The sequence below is a fragment of the Schistocerca cancellata genome, chromosome 7 (assembly GCF_023864275.1).
Source record: "Schistocerca cancellata isolate TAMUIC-IGC-003103 chromosome 7, iqSchCanc2.1, whole genome shotgun sequence".
Lineage (NCBI taxonomy): Eukaryota > Metazoa > Arthropoda > Insecta > Orthoptera > Acrididae > Schistocerca > Schistocerca cancellata.
Window position 1 is genome coordinate 161,614,619 of NC_064632.1, and position 17,553 is coordinate 161,632,171.

The 17,553-nt window shown below is 38.3% G+C and overlaps 1 protein-coding gene across 7 annotated transcripts in view; it reads right to left on the reverse strand.

The window, feature by feature from the left end:
- The window catches only part of LOC126092496 (rho GTPase-activating protein 17-like), a 313,454-nt gene that overhangs the window by 106,242 nt on the left and 189,659 nt on the right, over positions 1 to 17,553 (reverse strand). For all 7 annotated transcript variants that reach the window (XR_007521344.1, XR_007521345.1, XM_049908117.1 and 4 more), the window contains exons 5-8: positions 10,853 to 11,041; positions 10,675 to 10,771; positions 2,433 to 2,583; positions 1,033 to 1,182 (exon numbers count right to left, since the gene is read on the reverse strand). Coding sequence is in view for 5 of the 7 variants with exons in the window: in XM_049908117.1 (XP_049764074.1) it covers positions 1,033 to 1,182; positions 2,433 to 2,583; positions 10,675 to 10,771; positions 10,853 to 11,041 (587 nt within the window). In the remaining 2 variants the exon portion in view is untranslated. The remainder of the gene's footprint in view (positions 1 to 1,032; positions 1,183 to 2,432; positions 2,584 to 10,674; positions 10,772 to 10,852; positions 11,042 to 17,553) is intronic.

Genomic DNA, 17,553 nt, shown 5'->3' on the forward strand with positions numbered 1-17,553 from the left:
TTATTTTTGTGCCAGCAAAGCAAGCCTGTGCGCTACATGTATTTGACGGCAGAAGTTAGTTATGGCGGCACCTACCAACATTTTTCTGAACTTCTGCTTACTTTGCTCTTGATTCTAAGCCGCGGGCGGTTCTTTGGATTACAAAAACTGGAAGAATGTGCGGCTTAGATTCCAGTAAATACGGTATACCCAACCCCATAATTGCTGTGATGCTGCGTCACAAGTCTTCAAGATTCTGTGGTGAAGGTGGGACATAAACACTATTCTTCATATAACCCCACAAGGAAAAATCTCAGGGTGTCAAGTCTGGTACCTGTAGTGATCAGGTAATCTCCTATACAACGGTGGAAACATGGAGGGGGTCATTTTTTGAAAGACGAAATCACTACTATCAATTCAAGTTGTGGCCAGAGCAACAACTGCTGCATGTCATGAAAGATGATACCATTGACAGTTCTCACAGCAAAGAAGGGCCTATGGAACGTCTTGTTGGACATCAAGGACATCTCAGAATCAAGGACATCTTTAACAGTTGCAGGTGAATTCTCTGTACCCCCACATGTGTGCGATGTGTTGATTGACCTTCCCTGAGAGATACTTATCTATGCAGAAATTGCAGTTTGTCATCTCAGCTTACATCCTGCAGGAGCTGAGTTTTGTATGGCTTCACTCTCAACTGCTTACGAATATAATTACACATGTATTCACCTACCTACCAGAGCACATTAAATGTATGTAGATAATGTGATTGAGTTTACTGTTGATTCTAAGAACTTTTTATTGGGCACCTCCTTTTACTCCTTGCAAAAACTCTTGAATAGGCATTTCACTGTATTGCATTTAAATTAAATATATATCTTTGACGCCTTTCCACACCCCAGTGACTACTACTCTCTGTGGTGTTCGTAGAATACGACTATGGAATGTGACATGACACTTGAATCACCATAAAGAGCCTTGGATTGTATTTCCACAATAGGAAAATATAAAGCAAAGAATAAACAACAAAATGTCTCAAATATTGCTACATACCTGCAGCAACCCTGAAGAGACCCTCTTCTGCCATACCCAGCTCCAGCAGAGCACATACACACAGCTCAATAGGCAGTGCTATCTTACGGTGCGTGATGCGTAGGTGCTCCTCTAGAGGCTGAGAGTACACAGGCTTGATGTCACTTTCCTCTGCGTACAATCAAAGATTTCAGATTACAAACATATTTCTCCATCTACAAAAACAGGAAGTAATGCGACAGTCTTTATATCTCCATCTAAATTTAACTTGACATGGAACAGTAAATAAATGGGTAGGTTAAAGTGCAATCATCCTCCTCCACTATTCACAAAGAGAGAGAGAGAGAGAGAGAGAGAGAGAGAGAGAGAGAGAGAGAGAGAGAGAGAGAGAGAGAGAGAGAGAATTTAGGAAATGCTGCCACACCATAATATACATTGTACACATTTCCAATTGTCACCCAGGATCGAAGAAGACTATCAGCCAAATACAGACCAGCTGGTTGGTCTGGCATACAAAGCACTGTTATGTACTGGTTTTTACTTCCCCATTTGGATGGAAGCAGAAATCAATGTGTTAACAGAGGTATATGAGGGATCACTTAGCTTTGTCCGCAAAACCAGGTGGTGGTGCACTAGATTTGAATTATCTGTTTCGTGCAATGTACCTTGTTGCCCGTCACTTCCATCCACTCATTTTGCCATCGTCTCATGATTTTCTGCATTAATGACGTAAGAGATACCTGGGAGGTTAGATGGTAACTATCACAATGATCTACTGGCATGCTGTCTACTAATGCATTTCCCTAAATGCCCATATGGCCCATAATCAGCAGAATAATTCTTCCTTCATCTGTTTTGGCAGAAGGTGAAGTGTGTCCCAGACTATTTTATTTGCTAAGTAAATTAACCATACGAGCAAGGAATGCAGTGATCACACTGATTCAAATCGGTTATTACTTGTGACCGTGTCATCTCACCAGTTCAGTTGCTTCAGGATAGTTTTTAGTTCTGGGTAATAAAATGGATATTCTTGACTGCATTCCCAAGGCATGAAAAGTGTTCCCAATGATTAGTTAATTTTATTCCAACCTTTCCATCATCTTAATAGCTTAATAGAAAATTTAACCTTGCATACTTTCTGCAGATAACTATCTATTTATTTAATTTAAATCTATGTATCAAAATATGACACTGCCTGAAATCTAATTAAAACACCCAAAACATAATGGTTAGCAGGCTAAGAAATCATTGGGTGTTCCTTACAACCACCTCTGAAAAAATGTTGACCACAAAACTGCTTACAACCATGTCTCCTTCGACTGTGTTGATGACAAGTCACAGAAACAGTGTGCTAAAATCTAAATATTACATGCAAAATTATCCCAAATAATGGCGTATTGCCAAACCATGTATTTACTTACGAATAGTGGCCTCTAATGCTGGTATAACGTCCTCTAAACATTTGAGAGCCTTTTCATGAAAATCACGTTTGTGCCTTGCATATTCAACAACCATCTGAGCAATTTCAGCCTCCCTTGAAATGAACTGGAACATCTCCGCTGCAAGAGCATCCTGAAATAAATAATTCTCCACAATTTCTGTTGTTAATATTGATACAATGTCCAGTTTTCACAATATTTCAATAATGGCCACAAAATGAGAGAGTGTGATAGTATTTAACTATTGTTCACATTTTAGTGCCGGGTACAGATAAATCTGACATTGTGGTACTGCAGCCAAAAAGTTTTACACTCTTAACAAAAAGCATTGAAATTTCAGTCTAACCTTGCACTACACTTTTGATTACATGTAACATACTGACACAAATTCCACTACAGTCCAAGGAAACAAGCACAGATAACTATGGGTTGTTCTTCAAGGGAAAAAACCTGGAGAAGATAGCAATGGAGCAGGTAACTATTTTGTAGCTCGAAAAGCTTGAGAGAACAAATATATATTTTCTGTGTGTGTTGTTATTAGCCCTCTGCACTTTCACTTTTCTGACTACATTTTATGCTTAATACTATTATTTGAATATTTTTAATCTAAGTCAGTTCCACTGACAATCAAGTAATATACATAACAAGGGATACCTTTCAAAATGTGTATTTCCAAGCAGACTCAAGTATGCCATTGACAGATCCCCTTGTAATAATAGTATAAAGACAGATTTCATGACCACCTCTGCAGCAAGATTCAGACTTACAAGAGGAGATCCGCAGGGATGGGATCGACTTTTTCAAACTATCTATGTGGTCGGTGGTGTGGGTTAGGATCCCACTTATCATACCCTGCAGCCATTACCCTGGTGGGCCGTTATTTGCGAGTAATCAACGAAAAATAATTTCAGGATTTCTTGTGATCCATTAGAGTCTTGACTGACAATGAAATCAGTTTCAAAATACTGTAGTTGCACAGTGATGAAGTTATCAGGCTGATATGCTGAAGGTTGAGAGTTCATATCTTGACTGGTATGATCTGCTGGTTTAAATATAATTTTTTTCATTTCTAATCCTTAGCTGTGTCATTTAATTATCATACTAACTTTTTGTTTGTCTCATTTTTACTTACTTTTATTCTGAAAATTCCTGGCAGATTAAAACTGTGTGCCCGACCGAGACTCGAACTCGGGACCTTTGCCTTTCGTGGACAAGTGCTCTACCATCTGAACTACCGAAGCACGACTCACGCCCGCTACTCACAGCTTTACTTCTGCCAGTATCTCATCTCCTACCTTCCAAACTTTACAGAAGCTCTCCTGCGAACCTTGCAGAACTAGCACTCCTGAAAGAAAGGATACTGCGGAGACATGGCTTAGCCACAGCCTGGGGGATGTTTCCAGAATGAGATTTTCACTCTGCAGCGGAGTGTGCGCTGATATGAAACTTCCTGGCAGATTAAAACCGTGTGCCCGACCGAGACTCGAACTCGGGACCTTTGCCTTTTGCGGGCAAGTGCTCTACCATCTGAGCTACCGAAGCACAACTCACGCCCGGTACTCACAGCTTTACTTCTGCTAGTATCTCGTCTCCTTATTCTTTTTGCATTAGGAATCTCTGTCCATTATATTTTAATCATGTTTATTTATCTACCATAATATTGAGCATTTGAGACACAAGTCTTTGGTCTGACAACTCAGTTGAATCATTTTGTTGTCTAGTGACAGTGGGAAGCCAGCCACTGATGGACTGTGCTCGAGCTGATAGCACAAGTCATGTTGCCGTGCTGCGCAGCTGAAATGCACGTCTGTTACCATTCATCATTTGTCTAATTAGGAGTGTAGTTCATAGTTTGTTTTACTTTGGTGTTTTTAGTGTTTATTCACTCCTGTTTCATTTCAAATCATGTCCAGTGATGATTCAAGCCCAGCATGTGAAGTGAAACGGAGGAAGAAAAGAATACTACACAGACAATCCCAAAATGGACTATTATGAGAAAGAAAACGAAAAAGGTGAGCCTTTATTTCCCATTGGTCAAACTGTTAAGACCACAGCAACATCTTCCCAAATCAATTTTTATGGTGTATACGCAGACAAGGAAAAAAAGTTCCCGGGTTTTCCCCAGTTAAAAATACACTTTCTACAGGGTGGAAACACACTTTCTCCATGTCAAGTGACAGTGTATTCTCCCTCGAAACATCGAAACATATCAATCATTTGAATGGTTATGGTTTTATACACGAGCATAGAATTTCCCGACACTTGAGAAAACAAAACTCAGGGAAAAAGACACGTTTTGGAAATATCTTTGATGTGCAGCAACATGTACGCTGCGTATTTTCGTATTACGAAAGTATACATTGGAATTCCACCAAACTCCACATGTTACTTTCCGAATCACTGAAATCAAGATTGCGATGCACTTTTCTAAGCCAGTCATAGCTCATGTCACGTGATCTCACCAGCCAACGACAGCGGATATGCAGAGCACGGGACACGTGATGTAGTCAGCCAACAGCAACATCGCTGTTAAGTAGCAAGAACACACCAACAGGGAAAGTTAATAGTTTAAATAAATATACATAGTGTTGCTCCAAGAAAAGCAAAGCTTTCGCATACAATGTTGATGTTTTCTGTGCATGTTACACTTTAAGATATATCAAACAAATGTGCCAGTAAAATTTTTAATAATGACATAAATGTCTGATATTTAGGGTTCGAAATTCTTCTAAATGGCTCATCATCAAAGAGTTGATTTTTAAATGAGAGTCAAACGCTCTGTGATTTAAGAAATTCATGGTATAGTCTCGCAAGTAGTTCAACTTATGTAAAAGGATATTTACTTTGAAAGTAACGCTTTTCAAACTACCATTCGCAATATTTTCCCGCGACTTGTTAGAAACAGGTTCGTTTCAGCAGTTGCCAGAGAGCGCAAGGAACAGGCGACACCGCGCTTGAGCAAGTACCTAAACGTAGGAAGCCCATATGTACGTACATGTAAAACATTGAAACATCATACATCTTGTCATAAAAGAAACAAGACATCAGAGGATACTCCAAGAGCATCAGAATTTCGTGACCCATACTAAAATGTGCACATTTAAAGTACACATTCATATGTCCAGATTCCCAATGAAGTAGACCTCGGCCTGATATTAAGATTTTCAGTGCGGTGTAAATTTTCCTGGAGCACCAGTAGTGTATTATGTCACGTTTGGTTCTTTATTATGGCATAATGCCATACGTGCTAGCAGATGAAAACGTGCACCTGAAATGCAGCGGACAGTTGAAACTAGCCAGTACTGTTGAATTAACCATTTCGTTTCAAATACATTGACAGCCTCTGTGGAAAAGGTTAATAAAAGTCAAATTTCTTTAGCAAACAGACAAAAATAACTTCATTGTTCTGCAAGGCAATTAATGCTTGATTGTCAGAAAGGTGGAAATAAAATAAAATCTGAAACTAATAACATATTTTAGCCCTCCATAATTACGTGAATGTATTTTAATTCACTTGATAGCTCCCGGCCACAGATATCCGTTTTGTTTTCATTTGACATGAGAGTAAACGTGGGGGAAACAGCAAAATCACTAAATGTAAGCCAGCCAGGGTGGCCGAGCGGTTCTAGGCACTACAGTCTGGAACCGCATGACCGCTACAGTCGCAGGTTCGAATCCTGCCTCGGGCATGGATGTGTGTGATGTCCTTAGGTTCGTTAGGTTTCAGTAGTTCTAAGTTCTAGGGGACTGATGACCTCAGAAGTGAAGTCCCATAGTGCTCAGAAACATTTGAACCATTTTTGAATTAAATGCAAACACGGGTCATGTGCAGGTCATCCACTATAACTCAGACTGCTCTGTGCATCAGCCGCAGATCTACGATATTTGCTAACCAAATCAATACTAAAAAAAATCGAATTTTCAAAAATATGTGCATCTTGTAGCACACATCGTTCTGAAAAGTCTGAAACATAAAACATATGTATTAGAAGAAATGAAAGACACGTTATTTGGTCTAAGTGTGCCGAAGTGCAGTGCCACGCTTTTTCATACAGCATTCTTCTATCGCATGTCACTGTATTTTGCTCTGTGGAATTGAAACGTGTATATTTGTAATGGATGCCTCTGACTACATTCAGGACAGTGGAAACTGAAATGTCCTGTGGTGCCTCTCCTGCTCCCAGTCGGCCGGTTTGTCAGCCCGCCCATCTTTTAACAAAATCTTACAATTAATAGCGGATGGGATTATTTGTAATCGGGAGAACAAGAACTCTTCAGAAAATATGCACTCTTTATTGCCTATTAGCTAATAACTTGCTGTTTTGTGTGACATAAAATTAAATATAGGATACATAAAACCAATAAAGACAAGAGACAAGCAAGAAAGTACACATTTCTTCAATGCTTAGCTCCTAGCATTTTTTCTCTCTAATCTTGCTACAGCTTTACATAGCGTACTTTCCTTTCTGCGAAAGAATATATTACCTCACCAAAGTTCGTCAAACGTTATGCTACATGAAAAATCGAAATGTCATTATCTAATACTGAAAAAGCTGTTAATATAAATAATACCCAAAGACAGGTGTGGTTTCTCGATCTGATTACGTCTATTTTGTCACTGTCTGCTAGATAAAACAAAATATGCCTTGCTAATATTGCAGCAATTTTGTAACACACACCAAATAAACGAGACTGTTTTGGCACAAATGGTCATTTTTATAACACAACGTACCAATATCAAATGCCTATAAGGCCTACTACAAGCAAAAAGCTTTATTTTACGAAATAATTTCACATTTCATTCATACGCACCAGTTTCTCAAGCATGAGATCGAATAGTAGTATTACGCATTTTTTATATAAATTTGGAATGGTCTTATTCTTCCATAATGTGTGTGATGTCCCCGTTTCTTCTCCTTCCTCGTTGTAACAAACAATCTCGACATCCCCAATTCTGTTGCTATTCCTCCCGTTGTCAAAATTTGTTCGACGATTAACTTTACTAACCCTACCAAAATCACCGGTTTAGTTATCCCGCCATTATTCCCTGATCAGGCTTTGTAACATGTTCGTACAACCCGTTTTCCGCATTACTTCCAGAATATAACTTAAGCGGCTGCTAGCTGGGGACTGTACAACTGGTCTTTACTAATGTAGCAATCTGGCCCAAAATGTTCTGTCAAAATTTGATTTTCTTGGATACCCCGAGAAGATAATATGTAATCTTTCTCAACTGTTATTCTTGTTAGTCATTTATTTGCATTCTGGTAGTCTGAATTTATGGATTTCGCTAGTAATTATAACAATGCTGATCATTCGCAAACCCAATCAACCACATAATCAGACAGCGATTGGCATTCATCAGTTCGGCTTTACTCTGCTCAGCTCGTATAGACCCGTTCCATTTTGTCTGCGGAAAATTTATTTCTAGATGCAACGAGGATTCTCCTGACAGAGACACCATGTACACTATGCACGCATTCAAAAATCAATTCAGAAATCAATTAAAATGTGTTCAAAACTTAACAGGGATGCATTTCAAAATCATATGAATAATCAATAGACCAACGTGCACTGGATGCTAGGAGCTATGTGAAACAAGTCTTTTTCTTTCTCAAGAATATGAATTTGTCGCCCCCTTTTCCCGGTAGCATCTATGCTTGGACAGCCAACAGCCACATTCCTTTAGCCAGAAGCGGGAGTATCTACTAATCAAACGCGATTAAACTGCGCATGTGCATGGGCCTGCTCATAACTGCTAAAACAAATCTAATGTAAACAGTTGACTTCACGCTCACGGAGGCAATTTGTTGTTATGAAGCATTGCAGAGTCTTCCTAAAGCCTTTGACACATTTTGCTGTTGGCAGACACCTGCATGAGCACCGTGTGTCGTTGTTGTATATGGCGCATTTCCTTTGCAATTTAAATTTTTTTCGTTTTTTTCTCTCGTTTATGTTTTATTGTTGAAGTATTATTCTGCAGTGGCGCGATACAGTAATCTCCTTAGTTAGAGTATCGGCTCGTACCAGTCAAAATTACAAAAATTTAACAGAAAACTAAAACAATGAAAAATTCTGGGAATTCTAAAAAAATCCCGGGTCTTTCCCGGTTTTCTTCCAGATGAAAAAATTCCCGGGTTTTTCCCGGATCTCGTGGTCGTCCCAGTCATATACACCCTGAATTTTTCTCGACCACCATCAATTCCAGCAGCATCGCTGGTATATGATTTGTGGACAGTGCATGCGAAGCACACACTGCCACTGTGGCCACCTGCGGAGCAGTTACCCAAGTGGAACACTGACACAGTACAACACTTAACTCCACTGATGCCAGCTCAGCAGCTACGGGCAGAAACTATTTGTCAGTAGCAGCCAGGGGCAACAGGGAGAGCTACTCATGTCTGCCTCACTACGTCATTTATTTAAATCAATAAAAGTTCTTTGTAACTGTTAACAGTGTTTGCCCTCGGCTCCATGGCCTGTCACCACCACTCACTCATCCCCCAGAAAGCCAGCAAGCTACAATCCTGAAGGAATTAATTTGACTAAATGCAAAATAATAACTAAAATCATACGGTTACAGATCTGAAATATAAAAAGAGAATAAAAAGAAGAAGAAGAAATGAGAACAAATGAAAAAGTTAATACAATGTTAAATGGGAATAGAAATGAAAAATTATAATTAAACTGATTAACTGAATAAAAGTAATGACTGCAGTCCTTTTCATAAATATGGAAAGAAAAGTAGATCGCATCCATTGAGCTTTAAAGTCCCCCACAACCTTCAGATTTCGGTCAAACTATGTAACTACTAGGCTCTGGAACTCTTTTGAAATCAGTGCTATTTCCACAAGGCTGTAGTGGACCACAAGAAATTCTGTTTTGTTACTTACTTGCAAATGAGGTCTCATCAGGATGAATGGCTGCAGGGTTCGATACACGGGAACCTAACCTACACCACTGTACAGGTGGTTTGGGGTAAAAAGAAAAATCCCACCCCTGGGGACCTCCCATTGTTAATCACAATTTGAATTCCAGAGGGACCTTTCTGCAATGCATACAAAATTTGTAACTACAAAAAAATCAGAAGCCAAATTTTATTATATATTCTGTAAGGTATTTGACTGTACAAATTACAACTTTATATTGCACAAAATACAATGGTATTCCAATGAATATAAATTTATAATTAGTTTACTTCATATGAAACTATTTATATAATCTTATGGTTATAATAGAAGGAAACATTCCACGAAGGAAAAATATACTTAAAAACAAAGATGATGTGACTTACCAAATGAAAGTGCTGGCAGGTCGACAGACACACAAACAAACACAAACATACACACAAAATTCAAGCTTTCGCAACAAACTGTTGCCTCATCAGGAAAGAGGGAAGGAGAGGGAAAGACGAAAGGATGTGGGTTTTAAGGGAGAGGGTAAGGAGTCATTCCAGTCCCGGGAGCGGAAAGACTTACCTTAGGGGGAAAAAAGGACGGGTATATACTCGCACACACACACATATCCATCCACACATATACAGACTCTTTGCCTTTACAAATGTCTGCTTGTGTCTGTATATGTGTGGATGGATATGTGTGTGTGTGCGAGTATATACCCGTCCTTTTTTCCCCCTAAGGTAAGTCTTTCCGCTCCCGGGACTGGAATGACTCCTTACCCTCTCCCTTAAAACCCACATCCTTTCGTCTTTCCCTCTCCTTCCCTCTTTCCTGATGAGGCAACAGTTTGTTGCGAAAGCTTGAATTTTGTGTGTATGTTTGTGTTCGTTTGTGTGTCTGTCGACCTGCCAGCACTTTCATTTGGTAAGTCACATCATCTTTGTTTTTAAGTATATTTATATAATCTGTAAGATATTTGACTATACAAATTACAACTTTATATCGGTCAAAATACAATACTATTCCAATGAATATAAACTTAATAATTAGTTTACTGCATATGGAACTAATAGAAAGCAAACTGTAACTTGATTTGAGCAGCACACATTGCATCAGTTCAGTAACTATAGCTGTGTGTGTGTGTGTGTGTGTGTGTGTGTGTGTGTGTGAACAAAACTCAAATGTCGAAGTCCAAAATAAAGAACAAGCTGTACACTGAAGTACAAAATAAAGACGAAGCTATATAGTTATTGCGTATATCACTTTATAAACTAACATATTTCTTACCACTGATAGCAAGCAAAAATGGTAATGGTAAAACTTACACGGCACTGTTCCACTTTCAGTTCAGCCTCTTCCATTTCATCCTTTATGGAATCTAACCGTGCATTTGTGTTCGCATGCTTCACCGAGTTTTGATACCTACACAGCCATCAAAAATTATTTCAACAACATTCAAGCCATATAGCACATCTGCATACATTTTTATGGTGTGGAACCTACCTGGTTTTTGCAGCATCCATGTCCAATGTGAGTTTTGCCAAATTCCGTTTGTGTTTGCTAATGTTAGGAATATCCACATCTATCACATTCTGTAAAGGTTCTATCACAGCCTTTTCAACGCCCACTTCATAGCTGACAAGCAAGTTTGCCAGGTCTTGTTCGACTTCGCCACACCGTTGAAGAATATTTCTGTAACAAATGTTCACAATACTCTTCATAAAGTTATGTGATGACAGTTAAACAATATCACCATTACTGACAGATAAATATATTTATAGGATAGTAACAGAAGTAAATTATCATATTTATCTGGGTCTAAGTAACCCTGAATATAAGATGATCCTTCCCCCCCCCCCCCTTTACATTAAGAAGCTCCTTGAGAAAAATTAATTTTTAGCATAGTCTGACTAATCAAAATTACAAACTGTTTTATTGTTGCAAGGTATCTGCCTAAAATGTTAACCTCATACATAATCTAACCTTATACCGTTTATTGATTGTCTACATTTGATAATAAAAGGAGAAATAAAATAAAGAAAACGAAATGGTTTACATTAATTTGAGGATGGTTTTCTTTTATACCTTTTTTGCTTACCAACCCTGTCGTCTGTGGTATCATTATTTTAACCATCAGCCTAATAGCACATCTGTGAAATTTGTATCTTAGTTGTCACAAATATTTTGCTCTTCCTTCTGAATGTTTGTGATTTCCAAGGTTGTGGTCATGGTGGGACCTGCAAACACAACTGTTTTTTTTCTGAATACATATCGGATTTCGCTTCCAGATTGATGTGAGAATGTTAAATTGTCTCTATGTCTCTTGCTTCCAAAAATATCATCTGCCCACTGCTCTCTCATTGGCTACGTAAAACCAGCACCTGACACACCCCCTTCATTCCCATCACGCAGCACGGCAAACGCCAACAACATCGCAGCACGAAACACGTTAAGTATGTCACTGGCCCCTATCTAGACTTTCACTGTCTCCTGCAGAAATGAATATTACTTTTGAGTATTAATCCAATTTTAAATTCAATTCAATTCCGATTACAAATAGATTCAAGCAAGGTGCAGTTTAAACTTGGCAGATGTTCACGAAAAGCCAAAGCAAGCAGTATAGATTGGCAACATAATGTAATTTGCTGCAAGCTCACCACTCTACTCCTCGCACTTGTCCTATTTCTCAGGAAGCTAGTGTGATTGGTCCCCCTCCAACCCTTCCATAGTGCTGTGCTTGAGCAACTGTGAAACATGGTACAGGTTGTACGTAACAACAGCAACTAATACATAAGTAAAATTTCACAGTCACGATTCAGTCCAATTCTCGAAGTTTTGCTCATCCCACGATCTACTGATGCCTGTTTGTACTATTCCACAACAAGTCTTACTGCTGTAATTTATTCTAGCAATAACAATTACAGTCAGTTTAGTATGATTTATTTCTTTTGTTACACACTTCCATTTCAACCAGATAATCTTATATCGGTACATGAACGGTGACCAAATTTCTCTTTTTCAAACTGCTTGGTACATTATTGGAGTTTCGCATAGTCAAATATAATACTGATCTGGGTTCAGTCAAGTAATGTATTTTGAAGGATGACATTTTTGCTTTTGAATGTTACCTCTACTTAAAAAAGGAGCATTACCATATTTACTCGAATCTAAGCCACACTCGAATCTAAGCCGCACCTGAAAAATGAGACTCGAAATCAAGGAAAAAAATTTTCCCGAACCTAAGCCGCACCTTAAGTTTGAGACTCAAAATTCAAGCGGAGGGAAAAGTTTTAGGCCACACCTCCAAATCGAAACACAGTTGGTTTATTGTAATATGAGAGACAATTTAGGTTGAATAAATGACAATACAGCTACAGTAGTTTGGTTCGAGTCGTAAGCTTAGCAGTTAAGCTTTACCAGGTAGCCATTGCTATGCGTCAGGCGCTCCGTCCGTATTTATTCGGGTACCCTTCCTTTTTCACGTGCTTCGTCTGGTTTGAATTGATTGCTTATTTTTTTTTTATCTGATAAATGCCGTTCTCTTTGTTATAGGTGTTTACGTCACTCTAAGCTGAAAATGCATTACTGTACTGTGTCATGCATTGTTTGTCGCATTCTGATAATGAGTGTTTACGGCCTGTCGCCGCTGGCGGCATGACTTGCTTTTGTGTGCGCTACCGCCGCTTACAATTTAAAAAGAGAGAGAGAGGAATCGTCTCATTATCGAAACAATGGCAAGAGACTGCTATTTGTTGTTACTTACACTACTGCTTTCTTTGATAATGATCAACAAGAACCAAATAATAGGCTGCGTATGATAGAAGATGTTCTGAATGAGAGTTTAACGAAAATTTTTCTCTGTTTGAAAATCTTTGCAGACGCCTCTTTAGTACATTATATTCTGCACAGAAATTAGTCTTCTTATATTTAAAAATCTAGTCAATTGCCGTGCTTCAATTCTGACTGTATCACTATTAGGCATAAGAATAATACGAATATAAACATGACATGATATGTATATTCTTCCGCGTTTGCTGTTGTCTCACTCTAGTTTCGTAGTTTATTAGGCAGACAGGATTTAAATGAGATAGCAGCAAACACGAAAGAATTCATGGCAAAATGTTTATATTCGTATTATTCTTATGGTGAAGATAATAATGTGTGTGATTCACAATTCATGAAAGTTCCTATTAGCAACCATCTTTTTTCACAGGTAGGAAAAAATTCGGAACGTAGAGTTGGCCATATTGACAAAGATCCCAAACAATCTCGCCAGTCGGATTTTCGTAGTACATTGAAATGCTGCTACATTCGAAGATGAACAATACGGAATTTGTATTTACTTCGTTGGATAATGTATGAAAATGAAGTGGTCGAAATTCGGGGCGGAGGAAAAAGCTCGTCTTCCACCTTTTTTTTTTTAATTTTTTTTTACTGGCGCAGAGGTTTTGGCACCAGTATTTATCTTTGTGCCTGCAAAGCATGCCTGTGTAGCGCTACACATATTCGACCGCAGAAGTTAGGTGTGGTGGCACCTACCAACATTTTTCAGAACTTCCGCTTACTTTGCACTCGATTCTAAGCCGCAGGCGGTTTTTTGGATTACAAAAACCGGAAAAAAGTGTGGCTTAGATTCGAGTAAATACGGTAATGTTTGTGTACTGTATCTGTACATGTACAGTAAGAGAAATTTTATTTCAAACCTGTTCAAATACAACAATAATTTGTAAGTTGATAGAATTTAATGCTATTCCTCCTGTGTTTCATAAATCTGTCAAATTTTAAGCAGAGCAATAGACAGTTGTAGTGGCTCCTTTATAGTTTATCACGTAGACCTGACACTGGCACTGTGCGAGCCAGCTGTCACGTGATCATTCTAGCAATGCATATACTGCATTGGGCGCCTCCGGTTACTGGAACTCACAAGTCTGTCTGTAAAAGGGTATTGTTTACCCAGACATGCACTTCCAAATTCTCCAAAATAAATCTGCACGTGACTTCAATAGGCCAAGCTTCATCTGCAAATGTTAAGATAACCCCTGTATACTCTACTAAACAACATAAAAATGTTGACCTCAGCAGCAACAATTTAATCTGTGAATATCAGACAACCCTGTGTTTTTCGAATAACAAATTTGGGAAAAAACTTTGTGCGAACTAACACCGTTTACAATAAAAAATAAAAAAAAAAGAAGAGAGGAATTGTCTCATTAGCAAAACAATGACGAGAGACGGCTATTTGTTGTTACTTACACTGCTGCTTTCTTTGATAATGATCAACAAGAACCAAATAATAGACTGCATATGATAGAAGATGTTCTGAACGAGAGATTAGCGAAAATTTTTCTCCGTTTGAAAATCTTTGCAGACGCTTCTGTAGTACATTACATTTTGCACAGAAATTAGTCATCTTAGATTTAAAAATCTTGTCAGTTGCCGTGCTTCATTTCTGACTGTATCACTATTAGACATAAGAATAATACGAATATAAACATGACATGATATGTAAATTATTCCGCGTTTGCTGTTGTCTCACTCTAGTTTCGCATTTTATTAGGCAGACAGGATTTAAATGAGATAGCAGCAAACACGAAAGAATACATGGCAAAATGTTAATATTCGTATTATTCTTATGGTGAAGAGAATACTGCATGTGATTCACAATTCATAAAAGTTCTTATTAGCAACAATCTCTTGTCGCAGGTAGGAAAAAATTCAGAACATAGAGTTGGCCATATTGACGAACACCCCAAAAACAGTCTTGCCAGTCGGATTTTCGTAGCACATTGAAATGCTGCTACATTCGAAGATGAACAATACGGAAGATGAACAATACGGAATTTGTATTTACTTCGTTGGATAATGTATGAAAATGCAGTGGTCAAAACTTGAGGCGAAGAAAAAAAGCTCGTCTTCCGCCTTTTTTTTTATTTACTGACGCAGAGGTTTTGTCGTCGGTATTTATCTTTGTGCCGGCAAAGCATGCCTGTGTAGTGCTACATAATTCGATGGCAGAAGTTAGTTGTGGCGGCACCTACCAAGATTTTTCGGAACTACCGCTTACTTTGCACTCGATTCTAAGCTGCAGGCGGGTTTTTGGATTACAAAAACAGGAAAAAAAAGGTGCGGCTTAGATTCAAGTAAATATGGTACTAATAATTACGAAATGCTTTACTAACTTTACTTCATACACTCTATAAGAGGATTCGTACATATAGTTTATTTTGCAAGGGGGAGAATAAATACATAAAAACCTGAACAGCACAAAAAAGCCTTAGAGTCTGCAATCAGGATCAAACACTTATTATCAAAGTTCGTAGGTACATATGATGATTGCTTCTTTTTCTTTGATCACAATGAAATATACTTTATTTAAAATAACAATACAAACATTGTGTGAAGACTTTCATTATCTTGCCAAAGAATTTACAAAATACCTCATTTTAACTAAGAAAAATTAAGACATCAGTTCTAAAACTTTGCTTCTGCCATTTTTGCAAGCACATGGCAGTAGCAGCAAATGATGGTGCAGTCTGTGGGTCGTAAGTGTCGTACAATAAACTTGGACAGTTGTCAACATAACACCATCAAAATGCTAGTTTGTGGTTGCATCATAAAGTTATTCTCCAATGAATTCATCAACTTACAAGCTCAATTCTTGTCGTTTGCAGGAAATTTTAATTTTCTACTTTAACATGAAGAAATCTGCAGCTGAGACTCATACAGTGCTCGATAAGACCTGTGGTGAGGCACCTATTAGTGAAAGAACATGCAGAGAATGGTTCCAACACTGCAAAAACAGCGATTTTGATGTATAAGACTGGCATACTGATGGAAGATTGAAGGTTTTCGAAGCTACTGAAACAAGAGGAGATCACTACCGAAAGCAGTTGATGTGTTTGAGCAAGCACTGAAACAATCAAGAGGAGATCACTATCGAAAACAACTAATGTGTTTGAGCCAAGTACTGAAAGAAAAATGGCCATAATATAGCAATAGACATGAAAAAGTGATTTGGAAGCATGACAATGCTTGACCTCAGGTCGCAAAACCCAACAATAACATACTTGGAAACAATGAAATGGGAAGTGCTACGCCTTCCGCCATATTCTCCAGACACTGCTCCCTCTGAATAGCCACCTTTTTTGGTCAATGGCATACAGCCTGGATGATCAGCGTCTCCCATTATATGAACAAGTGCAAAATTGGATCAATGCAAGGATCTCTTCAAAAGACACGCAGTTCTTCAGTCACGAGATTCGTATGCTGGCCAAAAGACAAGAGAAAGTAGTCGCCAGCTATGACCAGTGTCCTGAATCATACATTTTGTCAGTTTTTCACGAAAAAACCTTTAACTTCAAGAAAAAAAGGTGGAAGCAAAGTTGTAGACCTAAAACATATTAAGTATGCCTTATTTCCTCACATCCTGGCAAGATACGAAAAAATGAGACCTTAATTACTTACACTTTATAATGTAGGTTTTTCCAATATGATTAATCCAATTTTACAAGACTATATCTTCTACATGAATAAAGATAGAAATCTGGGGTGGATTTTAACTTGCACATTGGACAACAGAGTTTTTATTTTCATAAGGCCCATCAGACTTTTAACATCTCATATATGCAAATTCAAACTTGGGGTACTTTTTACTATTATATTTAGGTTCATAAATCTTCAATGGACTCTCCACATCATGAATGCTGAACATTGAGATGATAATCAATCTTATCTCATATATTTGTGAGCATGTCTACAGTTATGCATTCAAGTTGCTATGTAGAGTCACACTTTACCCAAAATTGTTGAAAGGGGCCACATAAATGGAAGCTTTCACAAACTCCCACAAACAAATCACATACCATGAGAGGCAACATTTGAAGGCAATGGTGCAATGCACGATCTGTACATCCATTCAATGCTGCACCCTCGACAAAAATCACGACAAATAGCTGTACCTGAATTGCTCCCAATGAAATGAAGAGTGCAAAACACTTTTTGTGACAAGTGTTATCACCATCTTGAGTAAAAACACACTGAGCAATGAACAGGTGTGCAAAAGAGCACACCAGTTGCACCAGGGGGGACTCCTTCTGGCAACCATATAAACCAGCCAGCACCACTTTATAACAATTGCCAACATAAACTTTTAATTTTGACTGGTAAGTTAAAATTAACCGAAAGTTTCCATCTTTAGTCTGTAG